The sequence below is a fragment of the Callorhinchus milii genome, unplaced genomic scaffold (genome assembly GCF_018977255.1).
Source record: "Callorhinchus milii isolate IMCB2004 unplaced genomic scaffold, IMCB_Cmil_1.0 Scaffold9, whole genome shotgun sequence".
Taxonomy (NCBI): Eukaryota; Metazoa; Chordata; class Chondrichthyes; order Chimaeriformes; family Callorhinchidae; genus Callorhinchus; species Callorhinchus milii.
This window is the reverse complement of record NW_024704750.1, coordinates 20,525,985-20,540,045: the sequence shown is the minus strand read 5'-3', so window position 1 is coordinate 20,540,045 and position 14,061 is coordinate 20,525,985. Positions and strand designations below refer to the sequence as shown.

At 56.0% G+C, this 14,061-nt stretch overlaps 1 protein-coding gene across 1 annotated transcript in view; it reads left to right on the top strand.

Moving 5' to 3' along the window:
* The window catches only part of sptbn5 (spectrin, beta, non-erythrocytic 5), a 57,227-nt gene that overhangs the window by 16,225 nt on the left and 26,941 nt on the right, over positions 1-14,061 (top strand). Inside the window, exons 13-34 of the mRNA XM_042338134.1 lie at positions 287-425; positions 1,057-1,193; positions 1,392-1,541; positions 1,771-1,923; positions 2,525-2,655; positions 3,512-3,742; positions 4,578-4,865; positions 5,500-5,740; positions 6,178-6,317; positions 6,507-6,606; positions 7,310-7,480; positions 8,503-8,667; positions 9,021-9,247; positions 9,475-9,661; positions 9,847-10,047; positions 10,160-10,276; positions 10,395-10,558; positions 10,806-10,938; positions 11,436-11,581; positions 12,289-12,403; positions 12,658-12,768; positions 13,592-13,771. Of these exons, the coding sequence (XP_042194068.1) occupies positions 287-425; positions 1,057-1,193; positions 1,392-1,541; positions 1,771-1,923; positions 2,525-2,655; positions 3,512-3,742; positions 4,578-4,865; positions 5,500-5,740; positions 6,178-6,317; positions 6,507-6,606; positions 7,310-7,480; positions 8,503-8,667; positions 9,021-9,247; positions 9,475-9,661; positions 9,847-10,047; positions 10,160-10,276; positions 10,395-10,558; positions 10,806-10,938; positions 11,436-11,581; positions 12,289-12,403; positions 12,658-12,768; positions 13,592-13,771 (3,627 nt within the window). The remainder of the gene's footprint in view (positions 1-286; positions 426-1,056; positions 1,194-1,391; positions 1,542-1,770; positions 1,924-2,524; positions 2,656-3,511; positions 3,743-4,577; positions 4,866-5,499; positions 5,741-6,177; positions 6,318-6,506; positions 6,607-7,309; positions 7,481-8,502; positions 8,668-9,020; positions 9,248-9,474; positions 9,662-9,846; positions 10,048-10,159; positions 10,277-10,394; positions 10,559-10,805; positions 10,939-11,435; positions 11,582-12,288; positions 12,404-12,657; positions 12,769-13,591; positions 13,772-14,061) is intronic.

Sequence of the window (14,061 nt, the reverse complement as noted above, 5' to 3'; positions counted from 1 at the left end):
GAGTAGTGAGCAGCGAGTGTGTACAGTAGGTAGCGGTGGTGTGCAGTGAGTTTGTACAGTGAGTGCATACAGTGTGTAGTGAGTGTGTACAGTGTGCCATTATTGTGTGCAGTGCTTTGTACAATGAGTGCGTACAGCGTGCAGTGAGTGTTAAGTTCTCCGAGACACCATTGGGAATCAAGGGCGCGACATAAATGTTGTTATTGTTGTATAGTGAGTGTGTGCAGTGTGCAGTGAGTGCGTACAGTGAGTGTTCGGCTCCAGCGTAAAGCTGCTGTGCTCTCAGGTTGAAGCCCAGGACGGGAAGGCGATGGACACTTTGTGGTCTGATGATGAAGGAGAGACCACCGTGCCTCGCGCGCACACCCCGAGCGTCACGGCACAGCAGCACGTCCCACGTGTTAGACTCCATGAGGCCTACAGAGGTTAGCGTCTACACTCCGAACACACATAGCAAGGCCGTGACGTCACTGTGCCTGGGGGCTACGATGTCACCCAATCATGATATAATAAATACATCGGAAGCCGCTTAAGCCGGACGCTGGTCAACCCGGGACAGCGGGTAAATCGGATAAAAGTCCGTCCCCGATTCATTTGCATTCTTATTCGAAATGTGCCGGTTAATCCGGACATATTGCGTCTACTCACTCGTGCCTTCTGGATCCTGAGCGGCTCCATTCGGCCATGGGGGGGCTCCGGGAGGCGGGTGGGAGAAGACAAATTGCGATTGATTGACAGCGGACCCTCGCCATTCACAAGAGGCTCCGGGCTGTCAATCAGCAGTAACCAGTGAGGGTGGAAGTGGGGGGGCAGTGACTGCATCCGGTGGATGGCAAAGCAGACCAATGTCAATCACCACCGAGCTGCTGCTAATCGGTCCCCTTCCCATCCAGTGGGAACGGCAATGAAAAAGGGAGGGGGTGCCACTTCCGCTGTTGTGTTCCCATGTCCACTATGTTCCCGTGTCACTATGCTCCTGTGATCCCATGATCCAGTGTTCCCATGTTCCTTGTCCCTGTGGGGAGCACCCTGACATTTGCCCTCTGATTGCCCCAGGGGTCCTGGTCCAGTGTGACAAAGGTGACGAGCTGGAGGTCGTCAGTAAAACCAACGCGGAGACGTGGGAGCTGCGGAGCCGCGGGGGCCCGACCATCAGAGTCCCCACCGCCTATTTCACCGAACTTCCAGCCCAGGCAAGGCCATCAACACTGCCACCGGAACCGACACCGCACAGGGCAGCGCGAGACAACAGGCCAGGGGTGGGGTGGGGTGGGGTGGGGTGGGGAGGTGGTGGGGAATCTATTGGGTGTAGAAGCTGGATTGAGTGAGGGAGGGGGGTTCATGCACCCTGAGGTGGTTCGAACCCTGACGGTTTGGCTGGGTGTTGGCAGGAGGAACGGAGGAGTATGCGGAGGAGCCGTGCCAACCGGCGGGTGACCGGAGAGCTGCAGCTGCCTGACCAGCACTTCATCCCCGGCACCATCGAGAGCACGCAGAGCAGCCTGGACAGCGAGTATGGGAGACTGTGCCAGCTTGCAGAGGTTAGCCCCCCGCACAGAGCACTCACCCCACTCCCCGGGTCCCTCCCCCACTCCCCACCTACCTCCCCGCTCCCAACCCCCTCCCCCACTTCCCAACGCTGTTCCCCCGTACACCACCCCCCTCCCCTGCTCCCCAACCCTCTCCCTCATTTTGCAGCCCAGTTTATTATCAATTTGATTGTTATTTATTTCTCTCTCTCTCCCCCCCACCCACGCCGTGCCACTCCAGGCCAGGCGTCTCAATCTGGAGGAGATGGTGCGACTGTACAGACTGTATCACACGTGTGACGAGTTCCAGTCATGGATGAGAGACAAAGAGAATGTTTTCAAAACCTTTGAGGCCAAATCAGACAATGTGGAGGTCATGCAGAGAAAATACGAGGTAAGTTCACACAGCAATGTGGCCTCTCTCGCACTCACTCTCGCACTCACTCCGCCGTGTGCTTCGGGACATCCTCCCGATGTGAAAGGTGCCATACCAAATGTAAGGAACATTTATATAGTGCCCTCCACGCCAGACGGCATCTCAGAGCGCTCTACAGTAACGGATCCCGGGAGTGAGCCGGGGGGGGGGGGTGGGGAAGGTGACCAAAGGCGCGATCGAAAAGAAAGGTCTTCAGCAGGGACCTGAAAATGGGAAGGGAGGGAGCGAGGCGAAGGGAGTGAGGAAGGCAGTTCCACAGCCTCGGGGCATAGTGGCTGAAGGCACGGCTGCCGAAGGTGGAGAGGAGGACTCGGGGAACGAGGAGGAGGCCAGACCCGGAGGAACGAAGGCAACGGGTACTGTTTTGAGGAGAGAGGAGGTCAGAGAGGTCGGAGGGTGCAGAGGAGTGCAGGGACTTGAATACGAGGGTGAGGATCTTGAAATCGATCCTCAGTGCAGTAGCCTAGACTGTGAGCTCAAGGTCCGCAATATTGGGCTTGAACCCACAACCTTCTTGATTCGAAGTCTCTGAGCTGCACTAAAGTTTGTTGTGTTTTAGAACTTCCTGGTGGAACTGGCAGCTGGGAAGGGCAGACTGGAGGAGATCGACCAACAGGTCGATGAGCTAATCAGGAGTGGTCACAGCAAAGCGAGGGCGATCCGAGAGAAACAGCGAGACATCCATCAACAGTAACACCTCCTTCTGTCACAGCGCGAACCGGCTCCAGCGCTCACCTCCCCATGGGGAACACCCCCACGCACACACACAGCGCTCGACTTCCCCCCCCCACACACACACATGCAGCGCTCAACCTCCCACCCCCCCCACACACAAACAGCACTCAACTTCCCCCCCCCCACAACACACACCCACGCACAGCGCTCACACCCCACCATAGCGCTCCTTCTGCCCACAACGCTCACCCCTGCCAAAGCGCTCACACACTCCCTTCACAGTGCTCACACCCCCCAAAGCGCTCACACCCACCCTTCACAGCGCTCACACCCCCCCCCTCAGAGAGCTCACTCCCCAAACTGTGCTCACCCCTCCCATAGCACTCATGCACACCCCAACAAGTCACCTTCCCCAGCGCTCCCCCCCCCACACAATGATCACCCCATCCCTTCACATCGCTACCCCCTCACAGTACCCATACACACAGCGCTCGCGTCCCGTCCACCCCTCCCCCCAGCGCCCACACGGAAATCATCCGGGTTCGAATCCTGGATGCGGTGCCTTAGGCAAATTTCCTTACTCCCCACACTTCTATTTACCCAGGAGTAAGCAGGTACCCGATTGTTTGTCCATTGGCAGATCGCTTTCCGGGCGTAATAATCCCTCAAAAAACAAATTGATCACTCAATCCAAGACCGTTTGTGGGACACTGCTGTGCACAATTGGTTGCCGCGTTTCGCCCACAAAATCCAGTCAATCCACTTTACAATATATTCTGTAAAGTGTTTGAGACGTCTCGAAGCCAGGATTATTGTCATTTTATCCTGCGCTATTTGGAGGGGAGGGTACTCAGTGGCTGTGTGCTTACAGGTGGGAGGTGATGTTGGCTCTGAAGGAGGAGAAGGGGAGAGAGCTGATCGGGACGGCAGATATGCAGACCTTCCTCTGCAGTTGTCAGGAAACCACTGCGATGCTCCAGGAGCAAATCACCCTGTTCTCTAATCGGGAGTTTGATCGGGACTTCAAGAAAAGAGTGTGGGCGGAGCGAGACATCCATACCCTGGAGGCTAGGATCGAATACCTCAAGAAAGTGGCCAAATCGTAAGTAATGTTATTCTTAGTTACAGGGTCTGCAACGCACGGAAGCCCATCACCCTGATCAGCTGGGTATCGATCACACATGGAACCCATCACTGTGATCGGCCAGGTGTCTGACACACGTGGAAAGCCGTCACCTTGTCTTGTATGGAATGCACATTCTCTCCCTGAAGGGACACACCCTGTTTATCTGGATTGACTATGCCAACTCCCTGCTTGTCAGCCTTCCCAACTCTTCCCTTCACAATCTGCAGATCATCCAGAACTCTGCCGCTCGTGTCTTCTCCTGCACCAGACTCCGTGATCCCATCCCACCCACCTTCGCCCGGCTCTCCCCATCCCTCAGAGGATCGAGTTCAAAATCCTCATCCTCAAGGCCCTCCATGGCCTTGTCCCTTCCTACCTCTCCGTTCTGCTAACCCCTTATCAATCTGTCCGCTCCCTCTGCTCAGCAGGCTCCAGCCTCACCAGCGATCAGGCCTTCAGCCTCCCTGCCCCCACCCTCTGGAACTTCATCCCACATTCCCTTCCTCTCGCTCCCTCCCTTGCTTTCTTCAAGGCACGCCTCAAGCCCCTCCTATTCAAAGATGCCTTCGGCCACCCTCCCTGCCCCTCCACCCACCCTGATCCCAGCACCCCCCCACCACCCGCTTGGGTCCTTATCCCTGACTGTTCAGTGCCTTGGCACGTTCTCCCGACGTGAAAGGCACTTTACAAATTAATTTTGTATTGTTCAGTACCTGAATCTGAAGAGTATTAGGCACAGGTTGGCAAGAGCCAAGGCTTGGGCACCCCAGAGTGTGTGACTGAGGTTAACACGATGTGTCTCCGGCTGCAGCATTAAGCAGACAAACCCGGCGGAGAGCGAGGCGATCATGGCGAAGGTCAGGGAGATGGAGCGGCTGCTGTGCAAGCTGAAGGAGCAGGCGGAGCAGAGGAAGCAGATGTTATCGGACTCCGACAAGCAGCAGCAGTTCCTGCAGGAGAGCCGCGAGCTGCTACTGTGGGCGTCCACTGTCATGGCCCGGTTACAGAGCTCGGAGACCGGCCTCGATGTCACCTCCGCCAACATGCTGCTGAAAGAGCATCGCCACGTCTTGACCGAGATTAACGCCCATAAACCCAAGTAAGACCCCCCCCCCGTGGGCACCCTGAGCCCCTCCCCGAGCTCCCCCTGCTGCTCACCCCAAGTTCAACACCAGCCCATCCCCAAGCTCCCCGCCAGCTCCCCTCAGCTTCTGCCCACATGCTCACCCCCCACCCCAGCTTCTTCCCCAAGCTCCAAGATTCCCCCACCAGCTACCCCCCACCCGAGCTCACCCACCCAAGCTCACTCCCCACCCCACAAGCTCACCCCACCCCCCACAAGCTCAACCCCACCCCCAAGCTCAGACAGCCCACCCTGCCCATCTCCCAAGGAATTGGGAAAGGGATGGAAATATCAGATGGAATCACAGTCAGCCATCGACTGCACCCATCCAGTCCGTTCGCTAACTTTGTGGAAATTAACCTACGATAGTCACTACACCTTACAGGAAAACCTGTGAAGCGCTTTGACATGTCTTCCCGACCTGAAAGGGACTGTACCAAAAGCAAGAATTATTGTTATATAAATCCCTTTTGTTATTGACCCACTTCCTACCTCTCTCTGCCCGGGGGACTCTGATCCATGCTGGGATGGGCGTCCCACCTCCATCCTGAGCCACCTGTTTCTTAAAGGGACAGGCCACTCATTATTGAGGTGTTTTCCTCTGACTCAGGTTCCGGGAGCTGGAGGAGCTTGGTGGGTGCGAGGCTGTAGCCCGGGCCGGTTCAGGGGGCGAGGTGGCTCAGATGATTGTGAAGCTACGGGAGGCACAGGAGGAGCTGGCTGGGGCCTGGAGGCAACGCAACCGGAAACTGGAGGAGGGTCTGCAGCTGCAGCAGTTTAACCGCGAGGCCGACCGCATTGAGGCCACACTATCCGGACACGATGCCTTCCTGAGGATCAGTGACCTTGGGGTAATGTGGAGGGTTAATCTCTGTGCGGGTAGTATGTTATGACTATGTTTTGGGAGTGAACGTGGCATCCAATTTGCACACAGCAATGTCCCCCAAACAGCCATGAATTGAATGCCCAATTTTATTTGGTGAATTGTTGGCCAGAACACTGGCAGAAACTCCCTTCTCTTTGCCAACCTTTAACGTCCAAGTGAACATTGAAAGGCCGACGCCTCTGACATTGCAGCGTTCCCCCAGCGCTGCACTGGAGCGTCAACCTCGACTGTGAGCTTAATGTCCCCGACTTGGGGCTTGAACCTACAACCTTCTGACTCAGAGGTGAGAGCGCGACCAACTTGGCCAGGCTGACACCCGACTGTGTGTTGCTAGTGCAAGTGATTGAGAGCGGGAGGTTCTGGTTGCCGTGTCTGAGCTGTAGGATCTCTGCTGTATTTCAGGACACGGTGGGCACTGTCAGCAGCCTGCTGAAGAGACACGAGGAGTTTGAAAAAATGCTGAGGTTGACTGACCAGCGGATACAGGAGCTGCAGAACATGGCGAGCAAAATCATCCAGAGTGGAAACTACGGCAGTAACACGTATGTGTCCACTGACTGGGTCAGGGCATGTGTGACAGTGAGTGTGTTGGGGTAGGTGTGACAGTGAGTGTGTCAGGGCAGGTGTGACAGTGACAACGCAGGTGTGATAGTAAGTGTGTCAGGGCAGGTGTGACAATGAGTGGGTCAGTGACTGGATTCAATGTGTGATATGTGCTTTCCTGACTCCAGGATCCAGAAGCGGGTGGACGTGATCCTGGAGCGACAGTGTAAGGTGAAGCGAAGCCTTAAGGAACGGAGGAATCTCCTCTCTGCATCGCACAAGTTCCAGGTCAGCCCCCAGCTCCCAGCCTCCATTCCCCAGCAGACAGTTCCCCTAGCCCTCAGCCCCCAACACACAGCCTCCAGCCCCTAGCTCCCAGCCTCCAGCCCCCAATCTCCAACCCTCAGACCCCAGCCTTGGCTCCGGGTCTGAGGGTTGGAGATTGAGGGCTGGATGGAGCTGGATCACTCACGGTGCCCTCCTCTGAATGTCTCTCTCTCTCTGTATCCCTCTCATTATCCCTCTCTTCACTTGCCGTCTTTCTATGTGTGTGTGTCCCTCTCCGTTCTCTCTCCCTTAACAATAATAATGATCCTTGCATTTGATATAACGCCTTATCATGTCTCCGAGATGTCTCAATGAGCTTCACAGGATACACTGTAAAGTGAATCGACTGTATTTTGTGGATGAAACGCGGCAGCCAATTGCGCACAGCAGTGTCCCACAAACAGTCGTGGATTGAGTGTCCAATTTTTTTTAAGGAATTAAAATTATCTCCGGAAAAGTGATCCGCCAATTGACTAACTGCTAGGTAAACAGAGGCGTTTGGAGTAAGGAAACTTGCCCAACGTTTCACCCTGTCGGGAATCAAACCCAGGTCTCTTACTTGCAAGGCGAGCGCTCTAACCACTGACCTACAGGACTTCTCTCTTCTCCCGCTCCATCTATTTCCTGACCTGCTCCCCTTCCTAATCTGTTTTTCCTGCTCCAGGAGTTCAACCGGGACGCTGCCGAGCTCCAGATGTGGATCGATGAAAAGTACGAGATTGCGTCCGACGAGTGTTACCGGGACCCGAGCAACATCCTGCGGAAACTCAAGCGTCATGAGGCTGTCGAAAAAGAGATGTTAGCCAACCAGGTGCAGGTGGAGGCTCTGCGGAAGGTGAGTGACACAGAGAGTTCACACTGAATCCTGTGAAGTGATTGAGAAGTCCTGACAGGAAAAGTGCTGTATCCAGTGTGTCCTGGTCGACAATGCCCCAGATCAAATCAGTCACTTCACCGCTGTATGTTGGAACATTGCTGGGCGCAACTTGGCTGCTGCGTTCACCTACACCTTATATGTCAACCTGGCTTAGGGGTAGCACTCTTGTCTCTGAGTCAGAAGGTTGTTGGTTCAAACCCAACATTTTGATTTGCAATCCCATGTCTAAGTGCTCCAATGCAGCGCTTGAAGCCTGTTGCATTGTTGGAGGTGTCTTCCTTTGGATGAGACGTTAAACCAAGGTCCTGTCTCCATACTCAAGTGGATGTTAAAGATCCCATTGAACTCAGCTCCTGGCCAACAATCCCCCAAATACAATTTTTTTCATTCACTCTGTGGTTTTTTGCGGAACATTGGTGTGAAAACTGGCTTCTGCATTTGCCCACAAAATACAAAAAGTGCCGAGTGAGATGTGAAGAATTAAATGTGTATATTGTCAGGGTGTGGAATGAAATGCCAGCAGTGGCTGTTGGAGATGTCCACTGGGTGGACATTTAGAAACAAACTAGATGGGCACTTCAGTGGTAGCCCTGACGGTGTAGTGGAGAGGGCTATAGCTCACAGGCTAGGAGCTCGCTCGTTCGAATCACGCTCAATGCATAGTTTCCTCTGAATTGTCCCTGATATTCCCAGGTTCAAGAAGAAACCAGCCAGGGTTTCTGCTCCTGGTCACTCTACAGCACCTTCTACTGGATGTATGTGTGACAGTCGGGTGGGGAGAGGTTGGTTTGGCTGTGATGCCCTCTTCAGATGTGTGATCTGCCCACACTCACTGCTCAGCCTCACGCACGGACAGTGGTCACTGGGGGGCAGAGAGGCCAGGCCAGGAGCAGAGAGGAGGGGATGGAGACAGGGATAGCGCAGACTTATGTGCAGGGCTGTTCCGGGATCGGGCTCATTCTTTCTGTGGTTGTCTCTAGGCCGGACAGGAACTCATTCGGGAAAACCATTACGCCAAAAAGCAAGTGGAATCTCACCTGGAGGAGCTAATCAGGAGGTGGAGTGAGGTGAAGAGTAAGATGGTGGAGAGAGGAGACAAGCTCCAGCAAGCCGGGCAAGAGGAACAACTGATGGAGCTGGTACAGGTGGGAGGCCTGTGCGGATATGTGACCTGGTTGCTGTGTGTGACACCGGTTGCTGTGTGTGTGACAACGATCGCTGTGTGTGTGACGACGATCGCTGTGTGTGTGTGATGCCGGTCGCTGTGATGCTGGTCTCTGTATGTGTCTGACCCCGTCGCTGTGTATGGGACGCTGGTCTGTGTGTGTGTGTGAGAAACGCCTGTCGCTGTGTGTGTGATACCTGTCGCTGTGTGTGTGTGGCTGACTGCTCTGTGCGTGTGTGTGTGTGTGAGTATGTGTGTGTGTGAGACGCCGGTCGCTGTGCGGGTGTCTGATGCCGGTCGCGGGGTATCTGACTGTGGTCGCGGTGTTGCCAGGACTCAGCGGTGAAGCTGGAGCGGATAGAAGCCATGTTGCGTGAGCGGGCGGTGGGCTCGGACCTGCGGTCGAGCCGGGCTCTGCTGAAGGAGCACACGCGGCTGGAGGCTGAGATGGCCATCCTCGCCGACAAAATGAACGGGATTATGAGCCGGGCGCACTCCATCGCCACAAACCACTTCAACTCCCAGAGCATCCTCCAGCTGACTCGGAAACACCTGGATTGGTGAGGCCCCACTCCTCGCTCCGTCCCTCTATTCTAACTACGTTCCTCTTGCTCCCTTTTACCCTCCCTCCTTCCCTCCCACTTTCGCTCCTTTCCTTCCTCCCTCCCTCAATCTAGAAACCCCCTCCCTCCCTCCCCACCACCCCCTCCCGCTCTGTGCAGTGTATTTGCTGGATGGTCTGGTGCTTTACAGTCAGTCAGTCACTGTCTCTGCTCCTCTCACTCAGGTTCCAGTCTCTGCAGCTGCCCCTGGAGCAGAGGCGACGGCTGCTGGAGGCCACGGTCAGGCTGTACGAGTTCTATCATGTCACTGAGCTGGAGATGACCTGGGTGTCAGAACGCATGGCGGCAGCCACCTCCAACAACTATGGCCGCTCCCTGGGCACGGCTCAGAACCTGCTGCACAAACAGAGGGTAACCCAGCGGGGAGGGGGTGGAGAGGGTGGGGGTGTGTGTGTGTGGGGGGGTGGGGGCTGAGGTGGAGTGGGTGTGAGGGACTGATGGTGGTGTGTCCAGGGTGGGTGGGGGGGGGTGGGGTGGGTGTTGGTCGAGCTGGTGGGGCGAGTGCTTGCTCACTGCTGACCTTTACTTGGGTGCAGGAGTTAAAGCTGGAGGTGAACACTCACAAGACTCAGGTGCAGAAGGTGCTGGACATCGGAGCCCGAATGATGGCCGAGCAGCACCCCAGCGCAACCAGCATCGCTGGCAAACGGCAGGAACTGGAGGCGGTCTGGCAGGAGCTGGAAAGAGCCTGTGAGGAGCGCAGGAGCAAGCTGCAACACACCGTCCGCTTCCATCAGGTGAGTGCAGGCTGGTCAGCGAGCCGGAGTCAGCCCCAAACACGATGGGGAGAGCCATCCGGGGAATGAGCTGCTAAGCATTCGCTCTCTGACCTCTTCTCTCTGACCTCAGTTCCTGGTCGACCTGGGGGAGCTGGAGGTCTGGGCGACTGAGAAGTTGCCGCTGGGGTCCAGCGAGGATTACGGGAAGAATGAAGCTGCCACTCAAACACTGCTCAAAAACCACAAGGTACGTCCATGGCCAATCCCGCACTGTGTCACTCTGAGCCCTCGACTCTAATTCCTCTCTCTGGGTTCACTGTATCTCTTTTTCTCTCTCTCTCTCTCACACTCACGCTCTCTCTCAGGCGCTGGTCAGTGATGTGCAGGTCCACGCTCAGCAGCTGCAGAGAATGGAGCAGGAAGCGATGGACCTCCCGCTCAGAGGGGTGATCGGGTACGACATGGTGGACGGGCCCCAGGATCAGGCGCGCAAACGGCTGGTGAGACTGCAGGAGAAGTGTACGTTAAGGTGAGCTCCCCCACCCGCCCTTACCTTGTGCCCGCCTGGTGACTGCTGCCCGGTACCTGCCCACCCCACCTTGTGCCTGCCTGGTGACTGCCCACCCGATAACTGCCCGTCCAGTGACTGCCCACCCCACCATGTGCCCGCCAAGTGACTGCCCGCCCAGTGACTGCCCACCCCACCATGTGCCCACCCGGAGCTTACCCCCACCATGTGCCTAACGGTGACAGCCTGCCCGGTGACTGTGTTCCAGGATGGTGAAGCTGACCGAGTCTCTGCATTGGCATGAGTACATGAGAGAGTGTGAGGAGCTGGAGCAGAGAATCACACAGCAACTGCAGACAGCTGCCTCCCAGGACTACGGCTCAGACTACGAACACGTGCTGGTAACGATTGCAAGATCCCCCCCCCCCACCCACCGAGATTCCTGTCTCCCCCAAGGTTCACGTCTCCTCCTGTCCCGAGGTTCCTGTCTCCTTCCCAAAGTTTCCCATTTTTCTTCCCCAAGTCAGACACCGGCTGATCACGGTGACGGGTTTCTGTGCTTGTCAGACACCGGCTGATCACGGTGACGAGTTTCCATGAGTGTCAGACACCGGCTGATCACGGTGACGAGTTTCCATACGTGTCAGACACCGGCTGATCACGGTGACGAGTTTCCGTGTATGTCAGACACCGGCTGATCACGGTGACGAGTTTCCGTGTGTGTCAGACACCGGCTGATCACGGTGACGAGTTTCCGTGTGTGTCAGACACCGGCTGATCACGGTGACGGGCTTCCACGGTTGGCAGGCTAACAACAGTAATGCTCGGTGATGTTCGGCGCTGTGTGATGGGCGAGGGCAGATAACAATGAAAGGACTGACTGAATCTGTCTTGTCAGCATTTGCTGGCTCTGTACGAGGTGTTCCATCACCAGGTGGAGTCCGGGGAGGAGCGGGTCCACGCGTGCCAGGCCCTGGCCAAGACCATGGTGGAGCAGGGACACTCAAAGTCACAAGAAATTGTGGAGAGACAGAAAGTGCTCAGGTACCCGCTCACCTCGCTGTCTGTAACAGGGCAGCGAGCCTCAACCTCCAAATCAACAACAACTTGCAGTTATATAGCGCCCTTCGCGCAGGGTTGTGTCCTGGAGCATCTCACAGTGTCGGAAACTGACAACGAGCCAGTGGAGAGGGAGGTGGGGGGAGAGGGGGGACCGTAAGCACAATCAAAAAGGAAAGTCTTTATGCGGGATTTGAAAGTAGGGAGGGATGGTGGGGGGGGGGTCAGCGGAGGGATTGAGGAAGAGAGTTCCAGTGGAGCTGCTCCCAGGGTTGGAGACAGAGCAGCGGGGAGGGCTGCCAGGGGCAAGGCAGAACGAACAGGGGAGGACGGGGCTGGTAGAGGGAGGGCATGGCTAGCAGGGGCAGGGGAAGATGGTAGGAGGAGGGCGGGGCTGCCAGGGGCGGGCAGGGATGCCAAGGGAGGGCGGGGCTGCTAGAGGAGGGCAGGGATGCCAGGGGAGGGCGGGGATGCTAGGGGAGGCTGTGGCTGCTAGGGGATGGCAGGGGAGGGCATGTCAGAGAAAGCAGCCCTTCAGTTACTTTGTGCTTCAGTGAAATCACTGAGAGTTAGTGATAGAGAAGACTCGCTGCCCCCAACACACACACACACTCACTCACATACACTGACTCGCACACATACACGTGCACACTCTCACACACACGCTCTCTCACACACGGTGACTGTTTCAGGGATCTGTGGTCCCAGTTGCTGGACATGACTCGGGACCGAGGTCGGGGGCTGGGGACGGCTGAGCAGGTCCACAAGTGTATCCGAGAGCTCGACGATGCTCTCAGCCACATTGAGGTACGTGCTGACCATGTGAGTGTGCAACATGTGGAGCGTGCGAGCGAGCGAGAGGAGCGAGAGGGGGGAGTGAGGAGCGTGAGGTGGGTGGGGGGGGGGGAGAGTGAGGGGAGCGAGCGGACAAAATTTCCACGTGTTATTTATCACAAGAAGCACATCACGAAGTGCAGGAAGCTTTCCTCCGGGAGTGAAGGCAGAAGGAGGCGGCAGCGTGGGGTCGTGCAGTTTCGACATTGCTTTCGTCTCTCACGCAGGAGAAACGAGCCAGCATCCCCGACGACATAGCCAAGGACCTGCGTGGCGTTCAGGCTCAGCTCCGCAAGCACGAGGCCGTGGAGCATGAGCTGATCGGTGCCGAGCAGCAGGTGAGAGGGAGCGGTCCGGTCGTACTGACAGACGCTCCGAATGACCATATGGTTTCACAACACCAATTATTCCGTACAATGAATAGTCTTTACGTTTGACAGTCTTTACATTTCCTTCGGGCGAGACGTCAAACCGCCTGTTCATGTGGATTTGACACGTGATAAAGCTCATATCAAATGTAAAGATTATTATCATTATTATCATTAAACCTTCGGCATGTTTCCTTACCTCCCCCCACGCCTCGACCCCACCTCACATACACAACCACACACACGCCTCAGTTTACCTAGGAGTGAATAGGAACCCCAGGCTGTCAGTCGATTGGTGGATCACTTTCCAGGGGGTAATAATCCCTTCAAAAAAAGATATAATAATTTATTCACTCAATCCACGAGTGACACTGTTTGTGGGACACTGCTGTGTCCAATTGGCTGCCGCGTTTCACCCACAAAACACACAGCGTGAAGCACTTTGAGACATCTCGCAGATGTGATGAGGCGCTATATCAAATCCAAGGACTATTATTAGTATTATTATTTTTATTATAGTGCCGGGTGGGGATAAACCCTGTCACTGCCTTTAACAATAATAATCCTTGCATTTGATATAGCACCTTATCTTGTCGTCGAGACGTCTCAAAGCGCTTCAGCGAATATAACAACAAAATTACATTTGTATAGGGTCGATAATGCAAAGTGAATTCACTGTGTATGTTTTGTGGGCAAAATGCAGCAGCCAATTGCGCACAGCAGTGTCCCACAAACAGTCGTGGATTCGGCGGCCAAATTATTTATTTTTATTGACAATATCGTGTCTCTGTAGCTCCAGGAGCTGCTCGATAGTTCGGACGCAGTGCAGGAGCGATGTGGCCTGGAGGCGAGTGCTGCTGTGCCCCTCAGGCAGCAGGTGGTGGTTGACAAGTGGGAGGCCCTGAGGAACAAGGTGAACCAACGCAGAGAGGAGCTGGAGCAGGCCTGCAAGATCCAACACTTCCTGGCGTCGGTGAGTGCAGCCCGAGCCCAACCCCAGCCCCCAGCTCAGCCCCGAGCCCATCCCTGACTTCCAGCCCAGCCTTCAGCCCCAGCCCCAGCAACCAGCCCTCAGCTCAGCACCGAGCCAAGCCCGGCCATTCCTAGCCCCAGGACGGCCCAGCCCAGCTCGCAGCCCAGGCCCCAGCTCCAACTCCAGCCTCCAGTCCAACCCCCAACCCCCAACCCCAGCTGGCCACCGGCTCCCAGCTCAGTCTACGGCTCAGCAACCAACCACGGCCCCGAGCCCAGCCACCCAGCCCA